This window comes from Anomaloglossus baeobatrachus, chromosome 9, assembly GCF_048569485.1.
Source record: "Anomaloglossus baeobatrachus isolate aAnoBae1 chromosome 9, aAnoBae1.hap1, whole genome shotgun sequence".
Lineage (NCBI taxonomy): Eukaryota > Metazoa > Chordata > Amphibia > Anura > Aromobatidae > Anomaloglossus > Anomaloglossus baeobatrachus.
The window spans coordinates 64,100,716-64,127,579 of NC_134361.1; the positions used below are offsets into that span (position 1 = coordinate 64,100,716).

The 26,864-nt window shown below is 42.8% G+C and overlaps 1 protein-coding gene across 5 annotated transcripts in view; it reads right to left on the minus strand.

Moving 5' to 3' along the window:
* Positions 1-26,864, minus strand: part of FGF13 (fibroblast growth factor 13) — a 539,181-nt gene that overhangs the window by 84,686 nt on the left and 427,631 nt on the right. For 4 of the 5 annotated variants that reach the window (XM_075323769.1, XM_075323768.1, XM_075323771.1 and 1 more), the window contains one exon: positions 8,573-8,683. In XM_075323769.1, the coding sequence (XP_075179884.1) occupies positions 8,573-8,683 (111 nt within the window). Of the gene's footprint in view, positions 1-8,572; positions 8,684-10,382; positions 11,379-26,864 lie in introns of those variants that run through there. The other variant, XM_075323770.1, reaches the window with a different exon arrangement.

The following is a 26,864-nucleotide window of genomic DNA, read 5'->3' on the forward strand; positions in this document are numbered from 1 at the left end:
TGGGAGAAGGTTGGCAGGCTTTTTCAAACAAGTTTTTGAGTTGTACACTACATGTGATCACGCTGTTGTTACCCCCAGTGTGCACCGTTCAAACACTACAAGTGGTTCACACAGGGCTGAGCACTAAGCGTATCTGAGCACTAAGCGTATCTGAGCACAGCGTTGCTCATTCGAGTGAAGTTAGAATGTAAAGTATCCAAAGCCCAAACCTTGATTTTTTAAGTTGGTAATCGCTTCGAAAAGCACACCTCAGGTTTGCACATCTCTATTTATAAGGGACAAATCTGGTGACAGGTTCCTTTTAAGTATCTACAGGGGACCTCTGGAAGCAAGACAAAAATTCTCTATCTCGTTGGACATTAGCTCTCCCTGCGTTCCTTCCACTGGATAAGAGCAGATCCACTCCTAGAGGATCAATTTCTAATCGAATTTCCATAAATTTTCAGGTCTTCGTGAATTCGAACACTTTGTGATTTCAAATTGTAAGGATTACCAAAATAAATGCCTGCCACTGTTTCACATCCTCCTGAAGACTCAGGAAGTGGGCTGATGACATTAGATATAGAAGCACGGGCTTCACAGTTACCACATAACATGGTCCAGCGCAACCAATCAGAATCGACTATTACAGACAGTATAAGAGATTAGGCAAGCCAAGAAACACCATTTTAAGGTGTGTGGCCATGATCAGTGTTTGCAGCATTTTGGATGTAGCATATTTTCTCTGCGACCAAAATGCTACGTTGTAAAGTACAAGCAGAGTGGATAGATTTCTAGAAATCCCGTGCTCACTGTACTTGTTTTTTCCGCAGCAAACACTGACCTGCGGTGCAGCTTTCCAAGCCGCAGCATGTCAATTGTTTCCTGCAAATTCACATGCGTCCTCCATAGGAAGAACACAAGCGAGAGACCGCAGTGCACTGAACCCTGATCGCGGGTACGAGCAGCTGCGATCTCCTGCATTTTCCTGCGGAGGAGACTCACGACCCGACAGGTCAGGACCCGCTGCCTCCGGGACGCAGTGAGTCCTGATTGTGGGCACATTCCCCAGAGGGGGCTTTACACGCAATGATATCTCTAACGAGACGTCGTTGGGGTCACGGAATTCGTGACGCACATACGGCGTCGTTAGCGACGTTGTTGCGTGTGACACCTATGACCGAGTGTTAACGATAAAAAATACCTAATTGTTGATCGTTGACACGTCGTTCATTTTCAAAAAATCGTTGCTGGTGCTGGACGCAGGTTGTTCGTCGTTCCTGAGGCAGCACACATCGCTATGTGTGACACCTCGGGAATGACGAACAGCAGCATTCCTGCGTCTCCGGCAACGAGGTGGGCGTGTCGTTAATGCGGCTGGTCTCCGCCCCTCTGCTTCTATTGGCCGCCTGCCGTGTGACGTCGCTGTGACGCCGCACGAACCTCCCCTATAAAAAAGAGGTTGTTCGCTGCCCACAGCGACGTCGCTAGGAAGGTAAGTATGTGTTACGCGTCCTAGCGATATTGTGCGCCATGGGCAGCAATTTGCCCGTGACGCACGAACGACGGGGGCAGGTGCTTTCACTAGCGATATTGCTAGCGATGTCACTGCGTGTAAAGCAGCCTTTAGGCTTTTTCAGCATCAGGATAAGAGATCACAGTTAACAGCTCATTTCACATATGGATAGAAAAAGAAGAAATATTCCTATTGTACTGCAATGCTGAATTGCATTGAAAATTGCATTGAAAACGAAAGTGCTAGTCTTAAGCCTGCTTTACATGGTACGATCGATTGTGCGATTTCACAATCGATCGTACCCGCCCCCGTCCTTTCTGCGTCACGGGCAAATCTCTGCCCGTGTCGCACAAAGTCAGTAACCCCCGTCACACGTACTTACCTCTCGTACGACCTCGCTGTGGGCGGCGAACGTCCACTTCCTGAAGTGGGAGGGACGTTTGGCGTCACAGCGACGTCACACGGCCGCCGGCCAATAGAAGCGGAGGGGCGGAGATGAGCAGGATGTAAACATCCCGCCCACCTCCTTCCTTCCACATAGAGCCGGCGGCGGCCGCGGGAGGCAGGTGAGCTGGTCATCGTTCCCGTGGTGTCACACGGAGCGGCGTGTGCTACCACGGAAACGATGATCAACCAAATTAAACGATATTATGGAACCTAACGAGCAGTACCCGACTCACGATTTGTGAGCGATACTGCGTCGCTAGGAGGTGTCACACAGGCCGGCATCGCCAGCGATGCCGGATGTGCGTCACAAAAACCGTGACCCCGACGATCTATCGCACGATAGATTGTCTGGTGTAAAGCAGCCTTTATTCTGCGCTGGTCCTGTGCAGTAACATCACATTAATAACAACCTTTTTGCTTTATTCATCAAACATGCAAACAAAAGAGGGTGATTTAAAAACTCCTCGGTGCTAATTTTGCTACTAAACCTAAATCCTTATGCATCACAGAAAGTGTCCTTTCTGCATTGTGAGACAGACAAGCCATAGGCGTTTACTATTTTTTAAAGCCAAAAGGAAAATCTCCATAATTCAGAAATTTGAACACAACTGCTAACTCATAAATTGTGCATGTTTGGTTTTTTTTGCACATATACTTGTAAGGCTGTGTGCGCACGTTGCGTTTTTTCATGCGTCTTCGCAGTGTTTTAAACTGCAGTGTAAATGCGTGTGTTCTTTTTCCTCAGCAAAGTCTATGAAAAGTCAGCAAATTCCATGTGCACGTTGCGTTTTGAAATGCAGCGTTTTGGATACCAAATTTGTTGACAAAATCGATGCGTTCTAAAAAGCAACATGTCACTTCTTTTGTGTGTTCCAGAATCTTTTCTCTCTCTGTCTATGGTAGAGTAAGCATCCAGAACGCATGAATTCTGCATTCATTCTGCTTTCAAAATGCATCCAAAACGCAGCGTTTTGGCTACGTTCTGAAATGCACATGCAGTGATAAAACGCTATGGAATATTTGTCACGGCAGAACGCAACGTGCGCTTATACCCTTATAGTAGTGTGATATTAGACATGCACATGCCAAACAAATAAATGGTTGGTTATCATCCATTTTCCGTAGTCAGGGGTCACTTGGATATTAATGAGGCATGTTTTGCTTTAAAGAGTTCAATACGAGAACAAAAAAGTCCTAAAGGGTGCTTCACATGCTGCAACATCGCTAACGACGGGGTCACGTCGTTAGTGACGCACATCCGGTTTCGTTAGCGACATCGCAGCATGTGACACCAAGGAGCGACGATCAACGATTGCAAAAATGTCAAAAATCATTGATCGTTGACACGTCGCTCCTTTCCTTAATATCGTTGGTGCTGTAGCTACGATGTTGTTCGTCGTTCCTGCACCACCACACTGCTACGTGTGACACCGCAGGAATGACGAACATCTCCTACCTGCGTCCACCGGAAAAGAAGGAAGGAAGGAGGTGGGCAGGATCTTCCGCCGGCTCATCTCCGCCCCTCCGCTTCTATTGGACGGCTGCCGTGTGACGTCACGTGACGCCGCACGAACTGCCCCCTTAGAAAGGAGGCGGTTCGCTGGCCAGAGCGACGTCGCAGGGAAGGTAAGTCCGTGTGACGAGTGTAAGCGATGTTGTGCGCCACGGGCAGCGATTTGCTGGTGTCGCACAACCGTCGGGGGCAGGTACGCTCGCTAGCGATATCTATACCGATATTGCAGCGTGTAAAGTACCCTTTAGAGTGCCAAATGCACATCTTCCCGACAATTAGAGGCTTTTGAATGTAACACACCTGCTCCCCATTCACACCTGAGCCCTTGTAACACTAATGGGAGGGAAAATGACTAATTGGACACAATTTGACCATTTGCACTTAGGGGTGTACTCACTTTTGTTGCCAGTGGTTTAAACATTAATGGCTGTTTATTGAGGTAGTTAGTAGTCACACCAAAGTTACACTTTTATACAAGCTGTACGCTGACTAATGTACATTGTATCAGTGTCAGATCTGCAGTGTTCTCCCATGAAAAGATATAATGTAATAGTTCCAACAATGTGAGGGGTGTACTCACTGTTGTGATATACTGTATATGCTATTTTACATAAAGGTAAAAAAGAGCAAAAAACGCAATATGGTCTATCGATGAGTATCATGTGCTCACCTGATGGTATTTTGTGAGACACATCGGTCAAAATGGATTCGAGCATAGAACTAAACCAAAGGGAGCGGATTCAATCTGCATTGTTTATTATAAGTGAAGATCCAGGACAGGAATTGAAGAAAATGTTTTTGTTTTATGTGGTTGTCCTGAGGAAGGAGTCAGATTGACTGTGAAACGCGTTGGCAATTAGCTATCTTCTTCAACTCCTTCCTGAATATTCATTTATAATCAGCTGCACAGATTGAATTAACTTCCCTTGCTTTACATGTTTACTTAAAAGGGTGGCCCAAAAGTCAAAGACATTTTAATCTAAATCCCTATCTATTCAGTGCTGTAATCTTAACTATTTTTCAATATATTTACATAAACAATTCCCTACTGTTACCTAACTACACTATCTAATTAGTTTTGAATTTTTGCCCCCTATTTCCTGTGCTATGATGCTTTGTTTGAGAATCCCAGTGCATGCTGGGATACTCAAACAAAGCGTCATCAGGAGAAAAAGGCTGTAAGTGACATCATTTGTGGGGGTGGCGCTAGTCTCTGAATGCCGCTGTGTACGCTGACACTGACTGAGAGCACTGTTCTGTTGCTGGCTCTATTGATCTGACCCAGCAATACAGAACAGGCTGTCAATGTGCACATTGCACATGACCTGAAGAGAGATTTGCGTGCATGCAGTATAAGGCTGGGTGCAAGCGGAAGGTGGTCCTGAGCCCCTAAGTCATACAAGTAGAAAATTTGCTATATCGAATGCAAATGTTAATTACTATTATCTTGCAAAATTTCCATTTGCAGGAATATATAGCAATTTGTGGGAAGGTGCGGAAAATATACAGTGGTAAAAGCGACAAAGATAACTAATTAGCTCTTTGGCCATTGCGTAGGCACTGTTGCTCTAAAAAAAATGTGATGCCTGATGCCAGATCACTTAAAAGTGTCGGAGAGCACAACATTTTGCCCCTAAAGCATTTAATACCTGGGCCAACTATTCTTGTGCCTCGCCCCCCCCCCCCCCCACCAATACCCCTCACGTTATGCCATTGTGGACCATGAATTCTGTTGACAAATTCTGTAAAAAAAATGTTACTAGAAAAGTTTATGAGTCTAAAATAAGAAGAAGATATAGTGGTCTTATGAATCCCCTTCCACTGTGGCATCCATGGGCCTTAATTCTTAGGCTTTTTTTACGTGAAGTTTTCGAGTTTAAAATACCAAGATAAATAATCATGGCCTTATAAATCCCCTTCCACTGCGGCATACAAGTGATGATGTCAGTCCTGCTGGTTGTAGAAGTGATAGCTCCGATGTGGCCCATTAAAATATCATTGCTAGATGCCGGCAAAAAGAGCTGCGTATACTAATAGGGAGGTGGCGTCACTGGAAAAGCGGTGGATTGATTGGGCAAGTCTTGCTTTACAGCGAAAAAGAAGAAAGTAGAAAGGAGAAAGGTTGTCACTCACCAAATAGCTTAAAATAGTCCTTTATGTCACCTGTAAAACCGATTCAATTGGAAGGGGATGCTGGGCATGAGTGGATGATGTCGGCCGTTTCGTGCTGTAGGTCGCGCTTGTTTCACGCGGTAGCTCGTGCTTGTTTCGCGCGGTAGCTCGTGCTTGTTTCGCGCGGTAGCTCGCGCTTCAACAGGATTGCCAAAGAAGTTGTTCTCTAGCGCTGGACTCTTAACAGTAAAGTTGCTTTGGGCAAGTCTTAAGGCTACTTTAGACACAGCGACATCGCTAGCGATGTCGCTGGTGAAAGCACCCGCCCCCGTCGGTTGTGTGTCACGGGCAAATCACTGCCTGTGGCGCAAAACATCGTTAGTCTCCCTCACACATACTTACCTGCCTAGCGACATCACTGTGGCCGGCGAACCGCCTCCTTTCTAAGGGGGAGGTTTGTTCGGTGTCACAGTGGCGTCACTAAGCGGCCGCCCAATAGAAGCGGAGGGGCGGAGATGAGCGGCCGGAACATCCTGCCCACCTCCTTCCTTCCTCATTGCCAGCGGCCGCAGGTACGATGTTGTTCCTCATTCCTGGGGTGTCACACGTAGCGATGTGTGCTGCCTCAGGAACGACGAACAACCTGCGTCCTGAAGCAGCAACGATATTTGAGATTAGAACGGCGTGTCAACGATCAACGATATGGTGAGTAATTTTGATTGTTAGCAGTCGTTCGCGCGTTTCACATGCAACGACCTCGCTAACGAGGTCAGATGTGCGACACGAATTCCGTGACCCCCAACGACATTTCGTTAGCGATGTCGTTGCATGTAAAACCCCCTTTACTCCTTTTGTTATCTTAGACCATTGTAAACTATTTCTAGTAATGCTCATGGAGTTGGCCAACTCCTTTAAGAGGTTTTTCTTAAAATATGGCAGAAAAAACAGGCACCTTAATAAATGTGGGCCACAGTCTGTACAACACTGTGTATATATTAATTCTATGGAAGTTACAAGAAATAAACTATATAAAATTATTACACAAATAGGTTTTTCTTATTTTGTTTTTTTATAATTTTTTTTTTACTTTTTTAAGTGTTAAGTGAATCTTAGTGAATCATAGATCAGACAAATTAAATAATTTAAAAGTTTGCTGAACATTAAGCATTCAAACTTGAACTTTATCTGCTAATGATGTTCTATGCAGCGCAATTACTTGGGTTAAACTAATTTAACAGAGGTTAACGAAAAACGCTAAAGTCATTGCTGAGAAATTGCAAAAGCTGATGAATGGCTGATTATTCTCAGATAGCTCTGGTAGAAACTTAAAGGTGCCACTGTCCCTGTCTTAATTAAAAAATCTGATGAAAGCAGCAGGCAGGGAATCTTGGACGTAAATAAAGGAATATATAGGATATTTGTGTTCCGAGTCCATTGAACAGTGACAAAAAGCCTAGCCATATAGACGCAACTTTCGTCCGGTGGATAGCTATCTCTCTTGACGCTTTCATACACATGAACGCTCGACTTGGTTGAGCGTTCATGTGTTTTTATTATGGAGAGTGGGGGAAGCTTCTCCAGACAGTTAAGAAATAAATGGTTGGGTCATTTGGGTGTTTACGTTTAAACTACCCGATCCTTATAATCCAAAGGTCTCTGTATGTATTAGATAGATGGCGGACCCTGCCGATATCAGAAGAAGGAATCTAAACATAATAGGGACCATGTAGCTATACAGTGCAGACGATATTGTATGTTTCATTCTCAAAATCTGATCAGTTGATATAAACACCGGATGTGGCAAGTCTGGACTATCGATTTTTTTGGCATCAGTTTGGAGCCTGTCCTGGGTATAATGCATATAAGCAATCTCCCACAATATATCAACATATTATGTCACCCCCCCTCCAATGACATAAGGTTGTTATAAAAAAAACATATTCTGGTAAATATGGTGCATGCCCTAGCATACATGCATCGATAGATGGAGGTTCTAGTTAAACATTCCTGCACCCCCACTCCCAGATAGTATTTACTTTGGATGGAAATTAAAGAGTTAACACAGCTTTATCATGAGGTTCACAAACCCAATATGAGCTTTACCTGTGTGCAAAGTGCGAAAACTTTAACTCTATTATTTCCAAGATTCAAAGAAGGAACAGTGACCCCCACCGCACTACTGTATGGAATCCTAAAAGAAGGCTCAGGGCTTTAACAATAGACAAATCCTACATTAAAAATACAATAGATATTATACTAATAAAAAAACAACCTTTGCACAGAGTAAGCTTCACTGCACATTATCTGGAAATAATTCCTGATGCTTTTGCTGTCATCCTAAATGGATTCACATTCCAGCATTTCGGGGCCATCTGCCTTCCATATCTGCTTTTATGAGTCTAAAAATACCACTTATCACTCTGACTTAAGACAATGGAACTTTCCAGAAGACTAAGTGATAAAACACTTCTGCGTCTGTAAGGGTGTAATAAACTCTTCGAAGACGCTAGAGATGATAACTTTAAATTAAGGAGCCAAAATAACCCCATTGGATGTTGATGGCCTCGGATCATTCAGAGGTGCGTGTGTGTGCGTGTGTGCGTGTGTGTACGTGTGTGTGTGTGTTTGTGCTCCTCAGGGGAAGAAGGGGTTAAAGTAATAATTGGGTAAAAATGAAGTGGAAATCAATCTATTATTGGCAAGATGTGTGGGTGAATATATGTCCTTTATTATGAACTGTGATACAATGTAGAGGACATGTCCAAATCTCCATGGAGATATTTGTCTGATTCTCTCCTAGTTGACAACAACCTCGCCCTGTTCTGTAGCTTTTCTGTGTCATAAATTAATAACATCGCAGTTATTACTTTTTTTTTTGCCTGGAAAATTACAGCTCAGATGTCTAACCCACCTCTGTGGTTCGGTGGCTGACCACGGCTGTGCACAGTGTCAGAAAAAACACGTAGATATGGTTGGTGATGAAAAGAAGGTTAAGATCTACTTACTGTAACTGCTCTCCTCCTCCTTTGTGCCATCGATTGTGCCATCTGCTTGGAGCTGCAAGTGGTAGCCTTGCCGGCTATAGAGTTTTGTGACTATACCTTTGAGTTGAGGCTCTGTAAGTAAATAACACAAGGTGTCGATTAGGACTACATGCTTATCACATTACAGGTCATAAATCAAGTATACAATTTGTTAATTGGCATTAACGTATAGATTACTCATCATGGAAGGGCAATGGAAGCATCCAATAAAAGTCAAACATTGTGGGTTTATTGTAAAAAAAAAGCACCCATATACTAGAGATGTCATAGATCTTTGTGAAGAACCTATTTACTGGAGATGTCATAGATCTTTGTGAAGAACCCATATACTAGAGATGTCGTAGATCTTTGTAAAGAACCCATATACTAGAGATGTCATGGATCTTTGTGAAGAACCCATATACTGGACATGTCATAGATCTTTGTGAAGAACCCATATACTAGAGATGTCGTAGATCTTTGTAAAGAACCCATATACTAGAGATGTCATGGCTCTTTGTGAAGAACTCATATACTGGAGATGTCATAGATCTTTGTGAAGAATCCATATACTAGAGATGTCGTAGATCTCTGAAAAGAACCAATATACTAGAGATGTCGTAAATCTTTGTGAAGAACCCATATACTAGAGATGTCATAGATCTTTGTGAAGAACCCATATACTAGAGATGTCATAGATCTTTGTGAAGAACCTATATGCTAGAGATGTCATAGATCTTTGTGAAGAACCCATATACTTGAGATGTTGAAAATTTTTGTGAATAACCCATATACTAGAGATGTCATAGATGTTTGTGAAGAAATCATATACGAGAGATGTCATAGATCTTTGTGAAGAACTCATATATGAGAGATTTCGTAGATCTTTATGAAGAACCCATATACCAGAGATGTCGTAGATCTTTGTGAAGAACCCATATACTAGAGATGTCGTAGATGTTTGTGAAGAATCCATATACTAGAGATGTTATAGATCTTTGGGAAGAACCCATATACTAGAGATGTCATAGATCTTTGTAGACATTGATTAAAACATATGCAATATGAAATGAAATATTACAGTATTTGGTGGCAAATAACAAGCTTGTCTTTGCTACCTCTGTATATTACAAATTCCATATCTTACCATCTGCCTATTGTGTCGATAGACTCGATACCCACAAGAGGAGAAATAAAACAGAATTTTTTCTTATGATTTATGAAATAAACATGACCGGCAAAGGGAATTCCCTTCTCTGCGTAACAAGCTGCTGCTGAAATGAAAACCATGAATGCTAAATAATATGTTTACAGCAGGAGGGAAAGTCTGATTGATACCCTCATGGAAATGATGGTAGGTGTGTGTATTTTAGCTGTTTCGGAGTAAAAGATATTATGAAATGTCAATATTAAATTTCACCGGCGAATTGTAGGTGGATGATACAGTTAGATAATGTCATGTCTATACTAGTAGGATGCTAAAATCTCGAATTTGTGATATGGTTTCCCATAGAATGTTCACGCAGAAACCTACTGAGAAAGAGTCATAAATAGTCTGCCTAGAATATCCCAACACCCTCCAATCAGGTGGAAGACGCCATGCCCTGTACATTAACTTATCATCACCATCTACTTTGCCTATAGGTCCTTTAATATTATAATGGCGCACCCCAGTGAATTCATACAAGTGATATATGGATTAAGATATATCCCCATCATCATGGCTACACAAACCCAATTCTTGATTAAGCATGACTGATGAATGAAGGTAGACCATAAAAAGGTGTCAAACCTGGTCGTCGTCTTCTCCTCTTTTTAGACCCGAACAGTTTGACCCGAGAGAAGACATTGAGTTTATTTTTTTCACAGTTCCCTTTGCCTTTGCTGGGGCTGCTAACACATTTACAGGCATTGGATTTTTCCCTTTCTCGAGCTTGTCTTTTTTGCCTAATCAGAGAGCTGGCAATAGCGGCAGCCATGGCTAATGTTTACCAACAGAGAAGGAAAAAAAATCAGTTTGTTCTCGACAATATACCGTTGAATGCCGCAAGATCAAAAATGGAGACAATATCTTCAGGATAGGAAAGTTGACATTTGCACCATTGATTTTTCTTAGGTCAGTCTTGGTGGAAATATATCCTCACTCACTTCTCTGTCTTATGAATATTGACAACTTTTTGAAGCCCTCCGACGTACGGTGACCATCAGCCTTCAGATCGTCCTATTGTTCTGATCTTTTGGCAAGAGTTTTAAAACAAAATTATTGACCAGCGTTGCAGTATGGACTTGACCTCGAAGAGACAATGGTCTGTTCTTTGCACTTCCATCCTGGAATTATGGATACAGCTCACGTCTCCGTCTTGTGGCTGATGCATTTCTCTTCTTTGGGTCACACTAGTTAGATTCCAGATAGAAATGAGCCTTTGCTGTATTCCAAGAAAGCCGTGTACAATGCAGCAGCTGCAGACTCAGTCTTCAGGCACTGAAGCCACTTGTAACTGTGTGTGTGAGAGGGAGAGAGCGAGGGAGATGCAGATGGGTTGTTCCACTCCTTTTTTCAATGAAATACAGAATAGCTCTGACCAACATCCTATTGTGTGTCATCCGCAAACATCTGGTTACTTTTACTGAGCACAACAAAAGCATTTACAGCTCAGCTCTTCCATTTGTTGATCGGAGTCCGGTATGAATTTATGTTGCAGTCTTTTCTACCTCTACAGAAAGGCTGGAGATGGCAGGTCAGGATGAGCTATGTGTTGAGGAAGGGACCCTGCTCTGAAGAGCCACCTCCCGGAGAGAGAAAGGTAGTTTGAATTAATTGGTAATTGACTCCTTCATTGCCAGGACAGATTGAAAATATTAAGTGAGTAACTGGACTTGGGACAGAAAACGATCCATTATGGGTCTTTGCAGAGATCGTAGGATTGGTTGCCAGAGACAGTGCTCTGATTGGTTGGTGTAATTTTCCTGCCTAGTTCTTCCTCAACGATGCCTCTCAATGCATTTTTTTTCCCAGTGATATTTTCCCGGTGAGAGTAACTCCAGACTTCTATATGCGTTGCTCATGATATTAAATCATACTAACTGATGATCATTTATAACCATTACAGAGGATGAAGCTGCATTATACATTATGTTATGCCCAACTGTTTAACCATTGTAGCAGGAACATCATTGAATTTACATGTCATGTCCATACTACTATGATGCTAAAATCTCGAATTTGTGATATGGATTCCCATAGAATATTTACTTATAAAGAGACATAAATAGTCTGCCTAGAATATTTCAACACCCTACTGATAAGAGCTGATCAGGTCAATTTCAAGTCAAATTTCTAGAAATTTGTAGGTCCCCATGAATTAAAATATGTCACCCACTACTGAAGATCAGAGAGTGGGTTGGTGGCATCTGAAACAGCCGTGCAGGCTTCACCATAATGCCCCTACATCCATGGTCTAGTGCTGACGCTCAAAGGAGCTAGTAACGCCAGTATAAAAATGGGGATTGGTAAATCAGTGCCATTAGGGACAGGAGATCAGGAGTATAGTTTATTCCACTTAGGGATAGAAAAATACCTAATCTGATTGTTGTGTACTACAGCGCTCAAGCAGATTGAAAAGTGATCATTTCAGTCTGAATAATAACCCAAAGATTCAAGTGGCAGATAGGGAAGCGCTGAACCTTTATAGTCAGTGTGATTGACTTGGTAATAACAGACTTTTTAATATTCTTCCCACACTGACAAACAAGAAGGGCAACATTAAACCTTTTTTTTTTTCAAAGAATTACTGGCTTTTCAATATTGCGATTTGTGGCACATTTAATCAGCACAAATCAAATTTCGGGGGCAAATTTAGTGAACTGGGAAAATGAAATTATGTTGGTGTGATATGGTGGATTGGGTATCCTTTTGTCTATACTCATATTTTTACTGATTTTATGAGTGTTGTTTTGTTCATTCTTTGTATTTGCCATCATGTCTAGAGTCTGAAGCACATTACAGAAGGTCCGATAATTAAATTAGCTCAGTTATCATCTGCAGCCTGGATGTGTCCATGCCTTTGGATGAATCCCTGCTGACATTTCCTGACTGTCCATTTATGACTCCCATGTTCTCCAAATTCTGAATATCACCCCCTGTAATGCCTTGATCGCTGAGACACCATCTCTTGGTTCGGGGGCTTGTAAAGCATGCAACCTGTCTTCCTACACCTGGATGAGGGGGCCTGAGGAGGACAAGGTCAGAAGCAGTAAGGTTCATCCTTTGTGGGACAATGATGCTATAGCCAGCACCCCCTGAGAGACTTGGAGATGCTCTTATTACCCTGGACAGACTGCTGGAGGAGCCCACATGGAGAACAAGTATCTGGAGCTGCACTGAAATATCAAGCTTTAAGATTGTGACTCATCTCCTGGGCCATTTATCCCGTTAGGCTAGGTTCGCACACTGCGTCTTTTTGACGCTGCGTTTTTGTGCGTTTTTGGCCGCTAAAAACGCACAAAAACGCACCTGCGTCGAAAAAACGCATGCGTTTTTGCCGCGATTTGGTGCGTTTTTGGCTGCGTTTTGCTGCGTTTTTGATCTCTGCGTTTTGCTGCGTTTTTCCAATGCATTGCATGGGGGGAAAACGCAGAAAAACGCAGGAAAGAACTGACATGTCCATTTTTTTTTTTAAGTCAAAAACGCAGGTAAAAAAAACAGATGTGTGCGGACAGCAAAAATGAAAACTCATAGACTTTGCTGGGGAAGCAAAGTCCTGCAGTTTTGAGGCCAAAAACGCACCCGAAAAACGCGCAAAAACGCACTGTGCGCACATAGCCTTACTGGACAATATGAGTGTTCATGGACTGTTTTATCCTCTGTGTGTTGATTATTTTATGGAACTTTTGGTTTGCATGTTGTAAAGGTTCTTGGGATTGTTCACTAATTTCTCGCTGTGTTGATTGTGTGATATCGGATAAGGACCGCGTGACATCAATGTTCCAAAGATCTGTTCATCTCTAATTACTGATAGCACAAATTATAAAGAAAGTAAGACTGGAAATGTGGAATAATTTAATATTGCATAGCGCTGATGACTGTTGACTCAAGAACCGTTAACCAAGATTAGTGGCTAAATTTTGTGCCCCATGGATTACTAGGTTTTTATTCAGTATCTCAGCAACATTACAAAATCCTATTGAAATTAATGAATTAGTACATTGAAACAGATCATGACATTAGCCACATACTGTCACTCATCAGTAAGGAGATGGCCAAGAGATAACGGTCTTCAGTCCCCTGAAGCATTTCTATGATGTTCAGTTTAGACTAGTAATTTATTAGATCACTGAACACAGGGGCGCCCTATCATTGGTGCAGCCGCTCCGGGGCTCAAGAGGTTGTGGGGGCCATTCTACCTCCAAAGCAGGTGGAATTGTTCATTTTAAAGTATTCTTGTGCTGCAAAGGGCCCATATACTGTTCTTGAACAGGGGCCCTTTTCTGTTTGTGTCCACTAGTGACTGAACAGTAGTTATAACAGCTGTTAGATCTAAACTCTTACAGTTCGATGAACTTTATATATTCACAAACTCATAATAACCCCACAAAGCTTTCTGTAGTCATACTTCCTAAAAAGAGGCCATTGATCTGTAGTGTAACACTTTATATGTAAGCGAACAACACTGACATTGCATATAACAAGTTGTTTATTATAGAGGTAAAAAAAAGTTTTGGGTCATCATTAAACTAGGGATGGAGGACTTGACCTCGGCAAAAGTTCCCAACAACTCAGCCAAGTGATTGCCCTTACTTGCTGCAATGAGTCTCTGAGAGGCCACTTTCTACCCCAACCTGCCCAGGTGTAGGACTGCACAAGTCACATAGTAAGGAGGCGCTGTGAATCTCATTTCCACTGAACCATTACCTCTCACAGATTCCTATTTCCCTTAATTACAAGCATGCAATATATGCGACACAACATAGTCTGAACAAAATTAGTAGTATGACCCTACAGTTTCTATGTGGGTCCTAGTTTAATAATACTGTAGGTTACCTTCTAATTTGGGAATCACGAAACTTAAAGAGGATAACATTGATGGCCTGCCCTTAGGATAGCTCATCAATAACTGATTGTCTGGGGTCTGACACCTGGCACCCTGTCAATTAGCTATTCACGGTGGCACCGGCAGCAGCCTGTGGCCGTAAACGTTAAGTTCTGAAGTAATAGTGGCCGCAGCCGGGATATGCACATACGCCTCCCCTTCAAATTTATATTAGGTGGATGTGCAGTACCCAACCACGGCCACTATCAGAAAATGGAGCATATCTGGAACTGAACATTTCCAGATACCTGTGGCCGCCGCCACAGAGCACAACTGATTAGCGAGGATGCCGGGTGTCAGACTCCGGCAAATCAGACATTGACGAATGACCTATCCTAAGGGTAGGCAATGTAAACATAGTGGGCAACTTCTTTAACTACAGCAATAATATACCAGTAATTTTTATAAACGCTTCTTCTTCCTAGTCTGCATTTCTGTCCGCCTGCTACCGCCGCCGGCACCGAAAACAACTGATCGATGGGGGAGTTGGACCCCGGTCGATCAAACATTGATAACCTATCCTAAGGAGAGGCCATCAATGTTAAAGTAGTGGACAACCCATTTAGCTACAGTAATAATATATCAATAGTTTTTATTACCACTTTTTTCTCCTAGTCTGTCCTCTTACTGGTCCCTCCCTAAACATCAGCGCTCTGAAGCAGCGCTCAGTGTCATAACACTGCCACTAGGTCAGTATCAGATTCAACCAATGAAAATAAAAAGCTAAAAAACTCTGATATTTGGAGAGTTTTGTGGCACCCGCCAGAAAAAGAACCCGTCATTCATCAGCACAAAAGTATAAGACAGGCATGCATGTCAAATAGACCAACACACAAGGGCAAGTGATGGGCCACACCAAAGGGCGCAAGACAAATATGTATTATTAATGATGACTATTGGGCACAGTTAATAAAGTGAATTTTGTATAGTGGACACAATGGTCATCCTAATTATGGTACTTCTACAATCAAGTGATGCAGGAAGATGAGGTTACTAGGGATTTCCAACTGTTGATCTGCATTTGATATTTAGAATACGGAACATGGCAAACCTTTGCGGTATCAGTAAAGTCGGATTCTTGCTTTGATGGCGATTTTAAAGCAAAACTAGAAAACAATATAGTAAATAAACAAAAAAATGCCTATTTTATTTCCGAAAAATAACTCTGAAAACAAAAGTACAAAGGACGCCTATAGGAGTTGTGTTTAGAATGATGCAGACTTCACTGTCATCAGATTATAATCAGATAATGTCACATGTGAAGCTCTGGAAGGCCACTTTATGCCTGTTTATATAGTGTTTAACAAGGTCCTTTAACACTTGCATATGACCTAAAAAAAATATCACTAAATCACTGCTATTAATTGTTTTTTTTTCTGAACATGTCCACCTATCTTTTCCCAATTTCCTTGTTTCATGAGTTAAGGCACATATACAACTTAGATAACTGTCGGGTGAGCGTTGATAAGTTCTTTATGGTGAGAGTGGAGAAAGTCACTGCCAGACTCATTTAACAGCATTTTATCTGCCTGCGGGAAATTAAAGGGAATATGTCAGCAGGTTTTTGCTATGCAATCTGAGAGCAGCATGGTGTATGGGCAGAGACACTGATTCCAGAGATGTGTCACAAAGATGGAAAAGTCATTGAATAATGAAAATCACTATCCCCAAGACTATAATGTGGCGTAACATTATGTATAGCTGAGGTCCCCAACCTTTCAGACCTTGAGAGCCTCATTCAGCTCTGAGAGAGGGTTGTGAGTCACAGTCTCTTTCCCTTACAGTAGCGACACCCAGAGTCCCATTTTTTTTATATATATATATATATAAACGACAGCCACAACTTTTCCACAGAAATCACAATGAAGAAGCACACCAAGATCCACGGGTTCGTATCTTAACCCCATTCAGATCTGCTCTTGTTTGAGGGGCTACACACAAAAGTCCCCATCCGAAGATCTAAATTAAAAATAAATCTTTATTTTTATATAGCGCTAACATATTTCGCAGCGCTATGCATATGTCAAGAACGCTGTCCCCATTGGGGCTCATAATCTAAATTCCCCATCTGTATGTCTTTGGAATGTGGGAGGAAACTGAAGAAAAGCTCCGCAAACACGGGGAGAACATACAAACTCCTTGCAGATGTTTTCCTTGGTGGGATTTAAACCCAGGATCCCAGCGCTGCAAGACTGCAGTGCTAACCACTGAGTGACCGTTTTCTAGACATGATGAGAAAGTAACTAGCTAGCAGACAGCCACACATCACGAGCCCACAAGCCACATGTGGCTTCGTAGTCACATGTTGGCGACCCCTGATATATAGTAAAAAGATCCCTCTACTCTATTTCAGGTACACTAAGGGGTACTTTGCAAGTTGCGAAATAGCTACTGCGATATCGTCGGGGTCAAATCGAAAGTGACGTACATCCGGCGCCGGTAACGACATCGCAACGTGTAAATCCAAGGAGAGAAGATGAACGAGCGTGAAAGAGTCAAAAATCGCTGATCTGTGTCACGTCGTTCATTTTAATAAGGTCGGTGCGTCCGCAGGTACAATGTTGTTTGTCGTTCCTGCAGCTCCACACATCGCTGTGTGTAAAGCCGTAGGACCAACAAACATCTCCTTACCTGCGCCCGCCGTCCACCGGCAATGCGGAAGGGAGAAGGTGGACGGGATGTTTACATCCCGCTCATCTCTGCCCCTCTGCTTCTATTGGCCGCCTGCCGTGTGACGTCGCTGTGACGCCGCACGACCTGCCCCCTTAGGAAGGAGGTGGGTCGCCGGCTAGAGTGACGTCGCAGGGCAAGTAAGTGCGTGTGAAGCTGCCGTAGTGATAATGTTCGCTACGGCAGCTATCACAAGATATCGCATGTGCGACGGGGGCGGGGACTTTCGCGCTTACCATCGCAAGCATCGGCTAGCGATGTCGCAGCGTGCAAAGTACCCCTAACAGCTCTGATGTGGTTGTGAGAAGTGGTGCAGCTATTTCTTCAAACTGTCTCAGGAGACGTTTTTCAACATAAGAATGCCAGGCTGCATGTTGCTCGTGCTACTGTGAGCAGCCTGCGTGGCCTATACATGTTACCATGGCCTGCAGCTTCTTTGGACTTGTTTCCCACCAAGCACATCAGGGACGTCATTGGTCAGAAATTGTAAAAGAGCTGCCAGTAGTGGATCTTGATGATTTGCCCAAGTGGATTTGCAAGGCAGAACATTCTTCAGACAACCATTAATAACCCCACTGATAGCAGCCAATATGTATAACTGCTGGGATTTTTGTGTGTGGTACTTACACTTGATCACTGGAAGACACAGACAGAAAAGTGCCCCTGTGCAAGAAGAATATATGGGCCCTTTGCAGCCCAGGAGCTCATTAAAATGCCCAATTCTACCTGCTTTGAAGGTAGAAATGGGCCTCCAAACCTCTCAGGCCCTTGTGCGGCTGCACTGGCTGCACCAATGATATGTTCGCCCCCGGACTTGATATTAAAGAAATGAGATGTAAAAATGTTATTTTCATTTTTTCCTTCATTTGCATATCATTAACGTGTGAATATATCTTGTGATTTCCATAAGTCCACTAATTTTTCTTCCTGGTGTTGCAATTTGATTGTTGAGGAGTGTATGCAGTGACGGTACGTAATGTTTCTCGGTTCCGTCATTTGTGCTCCTGCCTGATTCAGGTGAAAACTGCATCTCACCAGTCATATTAGCTTTCATGTAACTAATGTTTTGGTCTCCGAGTCAAACGTCTACGTTCGGATTCTCCTTCCCCCTCCTTCTTGTCGGCTCTGGCATCCAGTCATTGTGAGACAACCTCCCCCCCTCAGTCCTATCTCTCTGCAGAGACATGCCTGGCTGAATCTATGCCTTTGGCGGCAGAGCAGCAGTGTTGGGAATAAGCCCAAAGTGTGTGTGCCAATGCAAGATAAGGCAATAAAAATATCGTCATTCACTTCAGTGATCTTTCTTTCTGTGTTTCTTTAGCTGTTGTGCCACCAAAAGTTCCAGCATGCCATCAAAACTGAAGGCTGGGTATTCTGGAACTTACAGTGTTGCAATGGCTGGAGATCCATATGTTGCAGGAAAAGGTGTATATAAAGAAAGGCATAAATAATTAAATATATAGAAAATTCAATAGAATGCCTGAAAGTATTAGATATGCATATCAGAAAATACACATACCATGTTTCCTTAAAAATAAGACCTACCCCGAAAATAAGACCTAGTCGCGGTTCAATAATGAAGTGTCCATGCAGCTTAAGTTAAAGAACACTGCAGGACACTTCATTATAGAAAGCAAACACCCCCAAAAGAGAGAAGATAAAAGACCCCGCAATCATACTCACTAGATGTTGAATGGGAGCAGTGGAATGTATCAATGACCTGTGGCAGAACGCATACCTACACACATCGGGTTACACACGCAAACACATGAGATCGAGCACATACACAATCACACATTAGAGTGCGCGCACACTCACCACATCCAGCAATATCAATTGCTTCTGGACAGCATAAGGACCTGTGACGCTGTGCAGTGGAGCTCTAGGACCTGCGAGTGAAACGCATGGAGGACCCAATGCATCATAGAGACAAGAGAGGAGAGAGTCCCCTGCTAACTGGAAGCAAGTGGTATCACCGGATGTGGTGAGTGTGTGCACGCACGGTTGTAAGTGCGATCTCGTGTGTGTATGCGATCTGATGTGTGTGTATGATGTGATCTGATGTGTGAGTGTCAGCCAGAAGGAGGGGAGGATGGTGTGCAGCATACCTGCTGGGAGTGCAGCATACCTGCTGGGAGTGCCCACCTGAGATTGCAGGAGGACCTAGGAGCCACGCAGATGCCTGGGATCTGGCAAGTATGATGACCCTTGGAAGGGGGATCTGCATTTTTTTGAGGGGTAAACTTTCTCGCAACCATGCTTCCCCAAGAATAAGCCCTCCCCGAAAATAAGACCTATCGCTTTTTTCGGGGCAAAAAAAATATGACAGTGTCTTATTTTCTGAGAAACACGGTATTGATAACCAAAGATAAAATGCCTTGTAGACAAGCATAATGCTCAATGAATTGCACTAATGACTTCATTGATGACTAAAGCCCCCCCATACACATTCAATGGCTGTTGGCTGAATGATGTTTTGACCAATTACTCATCCGACAGTCATCTCGGCCATCTCTCCAATATACATGAGCACTTGTTCGGCGGGCACTCCTGTATCTCTACCAGCGGCTTATCTCTCACAGAACAAAGTGATCATCAGTTGCATATTGAACAAGCTCAATCACCATCTCCGCGAACACCTGTCGACATAGGCCCCCATACACATTCGAATTTTGGCCGAATCCATCAATATCGCCCAGTTTTGTTGGCATTAGTCTATTATTTAGAGGGGAGTGGGGTTTTAGTTTCTGCATGACATGAACTTTAATTCCTCATTCCATACAAGTCAATGCAGGGTGCAGTTTAAGGGCAAACCCAAACACTAAAAGTGGAAAAAAGGGGTTTACAAAAAAAGTTATTGTATTATATCCAGAATGTATGTTGTTTAGGCAGATTTGCCATTAGAGATCTGTGGACTAGAGATGAGAGAAACCAAACTGTAAAATTCGGGGTTCGTAATAAACATGGACTTTTAAAAAAAATCAGTGTCCAAGTTCGGAGATCGGGTACTGTACATATGTTAACCACTTGATCGAGCATCGGTGTGCTTGGGTATGCTTTGAGCTCAGCCCAGTGTGAACTCCTTGTCTTAGTGGCTCTCACTATGGATAAAACCAATTGTTTTGGATGTAGTATGTGTCCCCCCAAAAAAAACTGCCCTCCCTCCCCCGGAAGTGATCTGTTTATGGCTGGCTGTATGTGGGTGGAAACCTGAACTGCCCAATAAGTGACTTCCATTGGGGTTCAGGTCAAGTCTCGGTCTAGAATTGAACTTTATCTAAAGTCTGGCTGAACCCAGCGAACCCGAACTTCCATTGGTCCACTCATCTCTACTCAGGACCGCATATTGGTAAATACTCACTGAGGACTAGAGATGACTGAACTTGAGGTTCAGTGTTTGGTGTTCGTACCAAACACAGACTTTAAAAAATACAGAGTTTGGGTGCTTTACGTATGCAAACCACTCCCGCGAGCGTATCAGTGTGCTCGGGCACACTCGGTCCTCAGCCCAGTGTAATCTGGTTGCAGTGTTTGAATGGCGTACATTGGGGGCAACAAAAGCATGATCAGATGTAGTGTACACAAAAAAAATGCGAAACTGTCCCTGGAAGTGATCTGTTTATGGCTGGCTGCATGTGGACGGAGTCCCCAACTGCCCGAACAATTAGTAACTTCCATTGAGGTACAGGACAAGTCTAGGTCGCAAACCAAATTTATGTAAAGTCCGGCTGAACCACTGAACTAGACTTCAACGGGTCCGCTCATCTCTACTCAAAAGTGGACCCCTTTTGCAATGAAGGAAAATAATATCAAGAGGACTTTTCATTGGATATATTTATTTAAACTAAGCATTTCCTCCAATTAGTGCTGTTGAACTGATGCCTGAACATTTTTTCTTCTCTGCCCCTCCGCTCCAAAGTTATACCCTCCTTTAGTAAAAATGCAAATTTTCAACCAACTGGGTGTGAACTTCTCTGTAGGCGTTTGTGTCTCCCTACAGAAGTCCTGTTTTATTCGCATAGAAAGGTATTGTCCCATCTTGCAGATTTATAACCTCAAGATATGCCATAAATGTCTAGTAGAGTTGGGATGTGTGGGTTATAGGAAATCGTAGACTGATACTTCTACAGAAATTAATTTGCACTTTTTTGAAATGCAGCTCATTTTCTTTAGGAAAAGATGCATTGAAGATATTGATTGTCCACTTAGATATATTTTCTTTCATATCTCGTCTCATGGGGTTCCTTTTCCTTCTACATCTGATTCGAGATTTTCATGACATGGCAATTGGTAAATTATTTCAATTACTTAACTGATGAATAACATTTCAGAAGAGCAGAGTCATAAAGTGGCCATTTTAATTCTCTGTTATGGCAGCATTATCCCATTGGACAGTATTGATTACATATGATTGAGTGCTTTGTTTCCAGAGTGCAGCATGCTTTACTGGACAAAATGCAAATATCTCTCACTTTGCATGCTACAGATAATAAGGCAACTTTACATAGAGGTGCTCGGTAAAAAGAAAATATACAAGGACAGGCTGAATACACAGGTTTGCAAAATTTGGGTTTATGAAAATGTTTTCAAATCCAATCACTAATTCCTAATTTTTCCTATGCCCTCATTTAATAAAAACCCAATACACTTCTATGTTTAACCATTACGTATGATGCACAAAATTTGCATGAAATTATGTACAAGGAAATGAACAAGAAAAATCTTTGCTGTAGCAAAAAATGTACACAGAATTATATATATATATATATATATATATATATATATATATTATTGAACACTCATTCTACAACTTTATTGGCAATTAATTATTGCATCTTTTATTTTTATCTTGATCCCTTTCCTCGTATAGAAGGCTGCGGATCCGCTCCATGAAGCATCCAGCAGTTGTCTCCCATCATGTTCACCTTCCATCTACCTTGGTATCATCGTTCCATCTCCTTGATATCCTGATGAAATTGTTCTCCTTGCTCTTTGCTAAAGGGTGCTTTACACGCTGCGACATCGCTAACGATATATCGTCGGGGTCACGTTGTTAGTGACGCACATCCGGCGCCGTTAGCGACATTGCAGCGCGTGACACCAAGGAGCGACGATCAACGAGCTCAAAAACGTGAAAAATCGTTGCTCGTTGACACGTCGCTGCTTTTCCAAATATCGTTGCTGCTGCAGGTATGATGTTGTTTGTCGTTCCTGCGGCAGCACACATCACTATGTGTGACACCGCAGGAATGACGAACATCTCCTTACCTGTGTCCACCGGCAATGAGGAAGGAAGAAGGTGGGCGGCAAGTTCCGGCCGCTCATCTCCCCCCCTCCTCTGCTGCTGTGTGATGTCGCTCTGACGCCGCACGAACCGCCCCCTTAGAAAGTAGGCGCATCGCCGGCCACAGCGACGTCACAGGGAAGGTACGTCCGTTTGACAGGTGTAAGTGATGTTGTTTGCCACGGGCAGCGATTTTCCCGTGACACACAACCGACGGGGGCGGGTACAGATATCGGTACCGATATCGCAGCGTGTACAGTACCATTAACAGTACCAAGGTTTCAGAAAAGTAGTCCAAATAAGAATGTAAAAAATGTAACTTCAAATTCATCAGATGTCCCAAGGCTTTGAAACGTTTCAGCATGTTCGCCACAATGAACTCAAATTTCTTATCTTTGTTGTTACCTACAAATTTCTTCACTAGTTCTTTAAAAAAATCTGATCCATTTTCCCAACAGCTTTCATTTTTGTTGTGAACACATAATTTTTCATGACTTTCCGAATATCTGGACCTACAAAACTGTCTTCCTAAAGTTTTGCTTTGGACAGTTCCTAAAATTTGGTACACAGGTAGTTAAAATTCTTTCCTTCTTTTGGTAGAGCTTTCACAAACTGCTTCATTAGTCCCAGCTTAATGTGTAGTGGTGGTAGGAGAACTTTCCACAACTAGGTTCTTGTGTCCTGGTTGCAAAGATGTTCTTTTTAGTCAATGTTTTTGGCTCCAGTGATGAGTCCTATCCCAGCTGTCCCATTCACACAAAAAGCATGGGCACTTCGTGTATATTCCTTGCTGCCCAAGTGAGCAAAGATAGAACTTTCAGATCACCACATATTGACCATCCTTAATCCTGATAGCTAAGTTTCTTGAGAATAAAGTCTAAATTCTCATAGCTTTCCATTAAGTCCACAGAACGCCATACAGGCACTGAAGCATACTCGCTGCCATTGTGCAGTAGCACAGCAGTCAGACTTTTTTGGGATGAAACTGTGTGGGGGTTTACTGGGGGGATACAATTTTCTCATGTATGTATGTAGCTGGGGGTATTTTTGAGCGCACCATACTTAAATACTTAAAAAAGGCCATAGGAGGGGCATTGTTGGAGAGAACACTAAAGGGGGCTTTACATGTTAGCGATATCGCTAGCAATTTCTAGCGATAGCGAGCGTGTAAGTACCCACCCCCGTCGCGCATGCGATTGTTTGTGATCGCTGCCGTAGCGAACATTATCGCTACGCAGCGTCACACATACTTACCTGGTCGGCGGCGTCACTGAGACTGCCGAACAATCCCTCCTTCAAGGGGGAGGGACGTTCGGCATCACAGCGACATCACCGCAACGTCACTAAGCGGCCGGCCAATGAAAGCGAAGGGGCGGAGCTGAGCGTGATGTAAACATCCCGCCCACCTCTTCCTTCTGCATTGCGGCCGGCGGCAGGTAAGGAGACGGTCCTCGCTCATGCGGTGTCACACATAGCGATGTGTGCTGCCGCATGAGCGATGAATCACAACGCTAAACAACCCTTACCGATTTTTGAGTTTGGGACGACCTCTCCATGGTGAACGATTTTCACCATTTTTGAGGTCGCCCAAGGACGCTGGTAAGTATTACATGCTGCGATATCGTTAATGACGCTGGATGTGGGTCACTAACAACTTGACCCCGACGACAATACATTAACGATATCGTAGCGTGTAAAGCCCCCTTTAGAGGTGTTAACGTTCCCACCAGCAATACCTTCCTATGGCCTTTTTTGATTATGGTGCTCTCACATATATATATATATATATATATATATATATATTACAGACCAAAAGTTTGGACACACCTTCTCATTCAAACAATTTTCTTTATTTTCAGGACTCTGAAAATTGTAGATTCACATTGAAGGCATCAAAACTACGAATTAAAACATGTAGAACGAAATACTTGAAAAAGTGTGAAACAACTGAAAATATGTCTTACATTCTAGGTTCTTCAAAGTAGCCACCTCTTGCTTTGATTACTACTTTGCACACTCTTGGCATTCTCTTGATGAGCTTCAAGAGGTAGTCACCGGAAATGGTTTTCCAACAGTATTGAAGGAGTTCCCAGAGATGCTTAGCACTTGTTGGCCCTTTTGCCTTCACTCTGCGGTCCAGCTCACCTCAAACCATCTCGAGTGGGTTAAGGTCTGGTGACTGTGGAGGCCAGAGCATCTGGCGTAGCATCCCATCACTCTCCTTAGTCAAATAGCCCTTACACAGCTTGGAGGTGTGTTTGGGGTCATTGTCCTGTTGAAAAAAAAATGATGGTCCAACTAAACGCAAACCGGATGGAATAGCACGTCGCTGCAAGATGCTGTGGTAGCCATGATGGCTCAGTATGCTTTCGATTTTGAATAAATCCCCAACAGTGTCACCAGCAAAGCACCCCCACACCGTCACATTTCCTCCTCCATGCTTCACGGTGGGAACCAGGCATGTAGAGTCCATCCTTTCACCTTTTCTGCAAAGACACGGTGGTTGGATCCAAAGATCTCAAATTTGGACTCATCAGACCAAAGCAGAGATTTCCACTGGTCTAATGTCCATTCCTTGCGTTCTTTGGCCCAAACAAGTCTCCTCTGCTTGTTGCCTGTCCTTAGCAGTGGTTTCCTAGCAGCTATTTTACCATGAAGGCTGCTGCACAAAGTCTACTCTTACCAGTTGTTCTAGAGATGAGCTGTCCAAACTTTTGGTTTGTACTATATATATATATATATATATATACGGTATATATATATATATACCGGTATATATACGGTATATATACTGTAGTTCAACAATTCTTTTATGTATTGCTTCCATATCTAGATATGCTGATTCAATACTGTTGTGCTATTAATCGTCTTTAGGAGGAGATGCTGGCCTCGGGCATTTTCCCCTTTTTATAATAGCACCTATTGCCAGTTACAATATGTTCCATCTATATTTTGACAGCAACTGTTATCTCCCTCTGACCTTTGGTAAAATACGCCTTCATTGTTGATGTGATGCTTGCCAGCTACAGCCCATGTTAGATTCTTAGTTTTTTTCCTGTGTTTGCTCGGTGTCGCTCCCATGAGCCTTTCTCCTGCGCTGTGTACTGCATATTCTGATAGAAATGCCTGAAGCAGAACACGACTCACAGGGTATGTGCACTAGTTTTGAAATTTAGGGGGAAAAAAAAAAGAAAATAGCAATAACAATCATGTGAGTAATAGTACTCGTCGGTATGTGAGCTCAGCTTGATGCGACCCAATAATTTTTTATCTAGCGCATGTACAGCATTGCTTGATGATAATAGCGAGCATGTTATTTATACACCATCTTATCTGCAATCTAAATGGAATGATAAAACAAATCTAATTAACGCATTTTATGAACTTTCTTGAAGAACCAAATGCTATGCAAGCTGCATGTAAATCGAGTCATTTATTAATACCATCAGTAAACCAAATTCAATTATCGTTAAAAGTCACTGATGTTCTATACATTGTACTGCACATAACTCAATGAAACTAAATACTTAGGAGCTGGTTATCTGAAGAGGTATATCCAGGTTTTGCTATAAATCTATAGGTGATGCAGGTTCCATCCACACAACCTAAATTTGTATTAAGAATAGAGATGAACAAACTCGAGGTCCTGTGTTCGTACAAAACACAGACTGTACAAAAAAACAGAGTTCGAGTTCGAAATTTGGGTGCTTTATGTATGGAAACCACTTGCGCAAGCATTGCTGTGCTTCAGTACGCTCGGTGCTCGGCCCAGTCGAGTCACTTGCAGTGTTTGAATGGCTCACAATGGGGATAACAACAGTGTGACTGGATGTAGCGTGCACACCCCGAAAAAATGTGCAAAATCCCTGCCCATCCGGAAGTGATCTGTTTATGGTTGGCTTCATGTGGGTAGAGACCCAAACTGCCCAATTAGTGACTTGCATTGGGTTTCAGGTCAAGTTCGGGTTCCAAATCGAACTTTATCTAAAGTCCGGTTACACCCACCAAACCTTCTATGGAAAAATAGCTAAAAATAAAAAAGCATAAAAACCCAGCAAAGTTTCAATACCTAGATCACCTAACTTCCACCAGTCACATTGTGATGCTTCTTGGTTTCCTATGTGCCTATACTCTTTGGCACACAACCAATTACTGGCAGAATAGAGTCCGGCCAGTGAATGGCTGAACATTAAAAGACTTACACCCCAAAAATGTGTTTTTTAGGAACTCT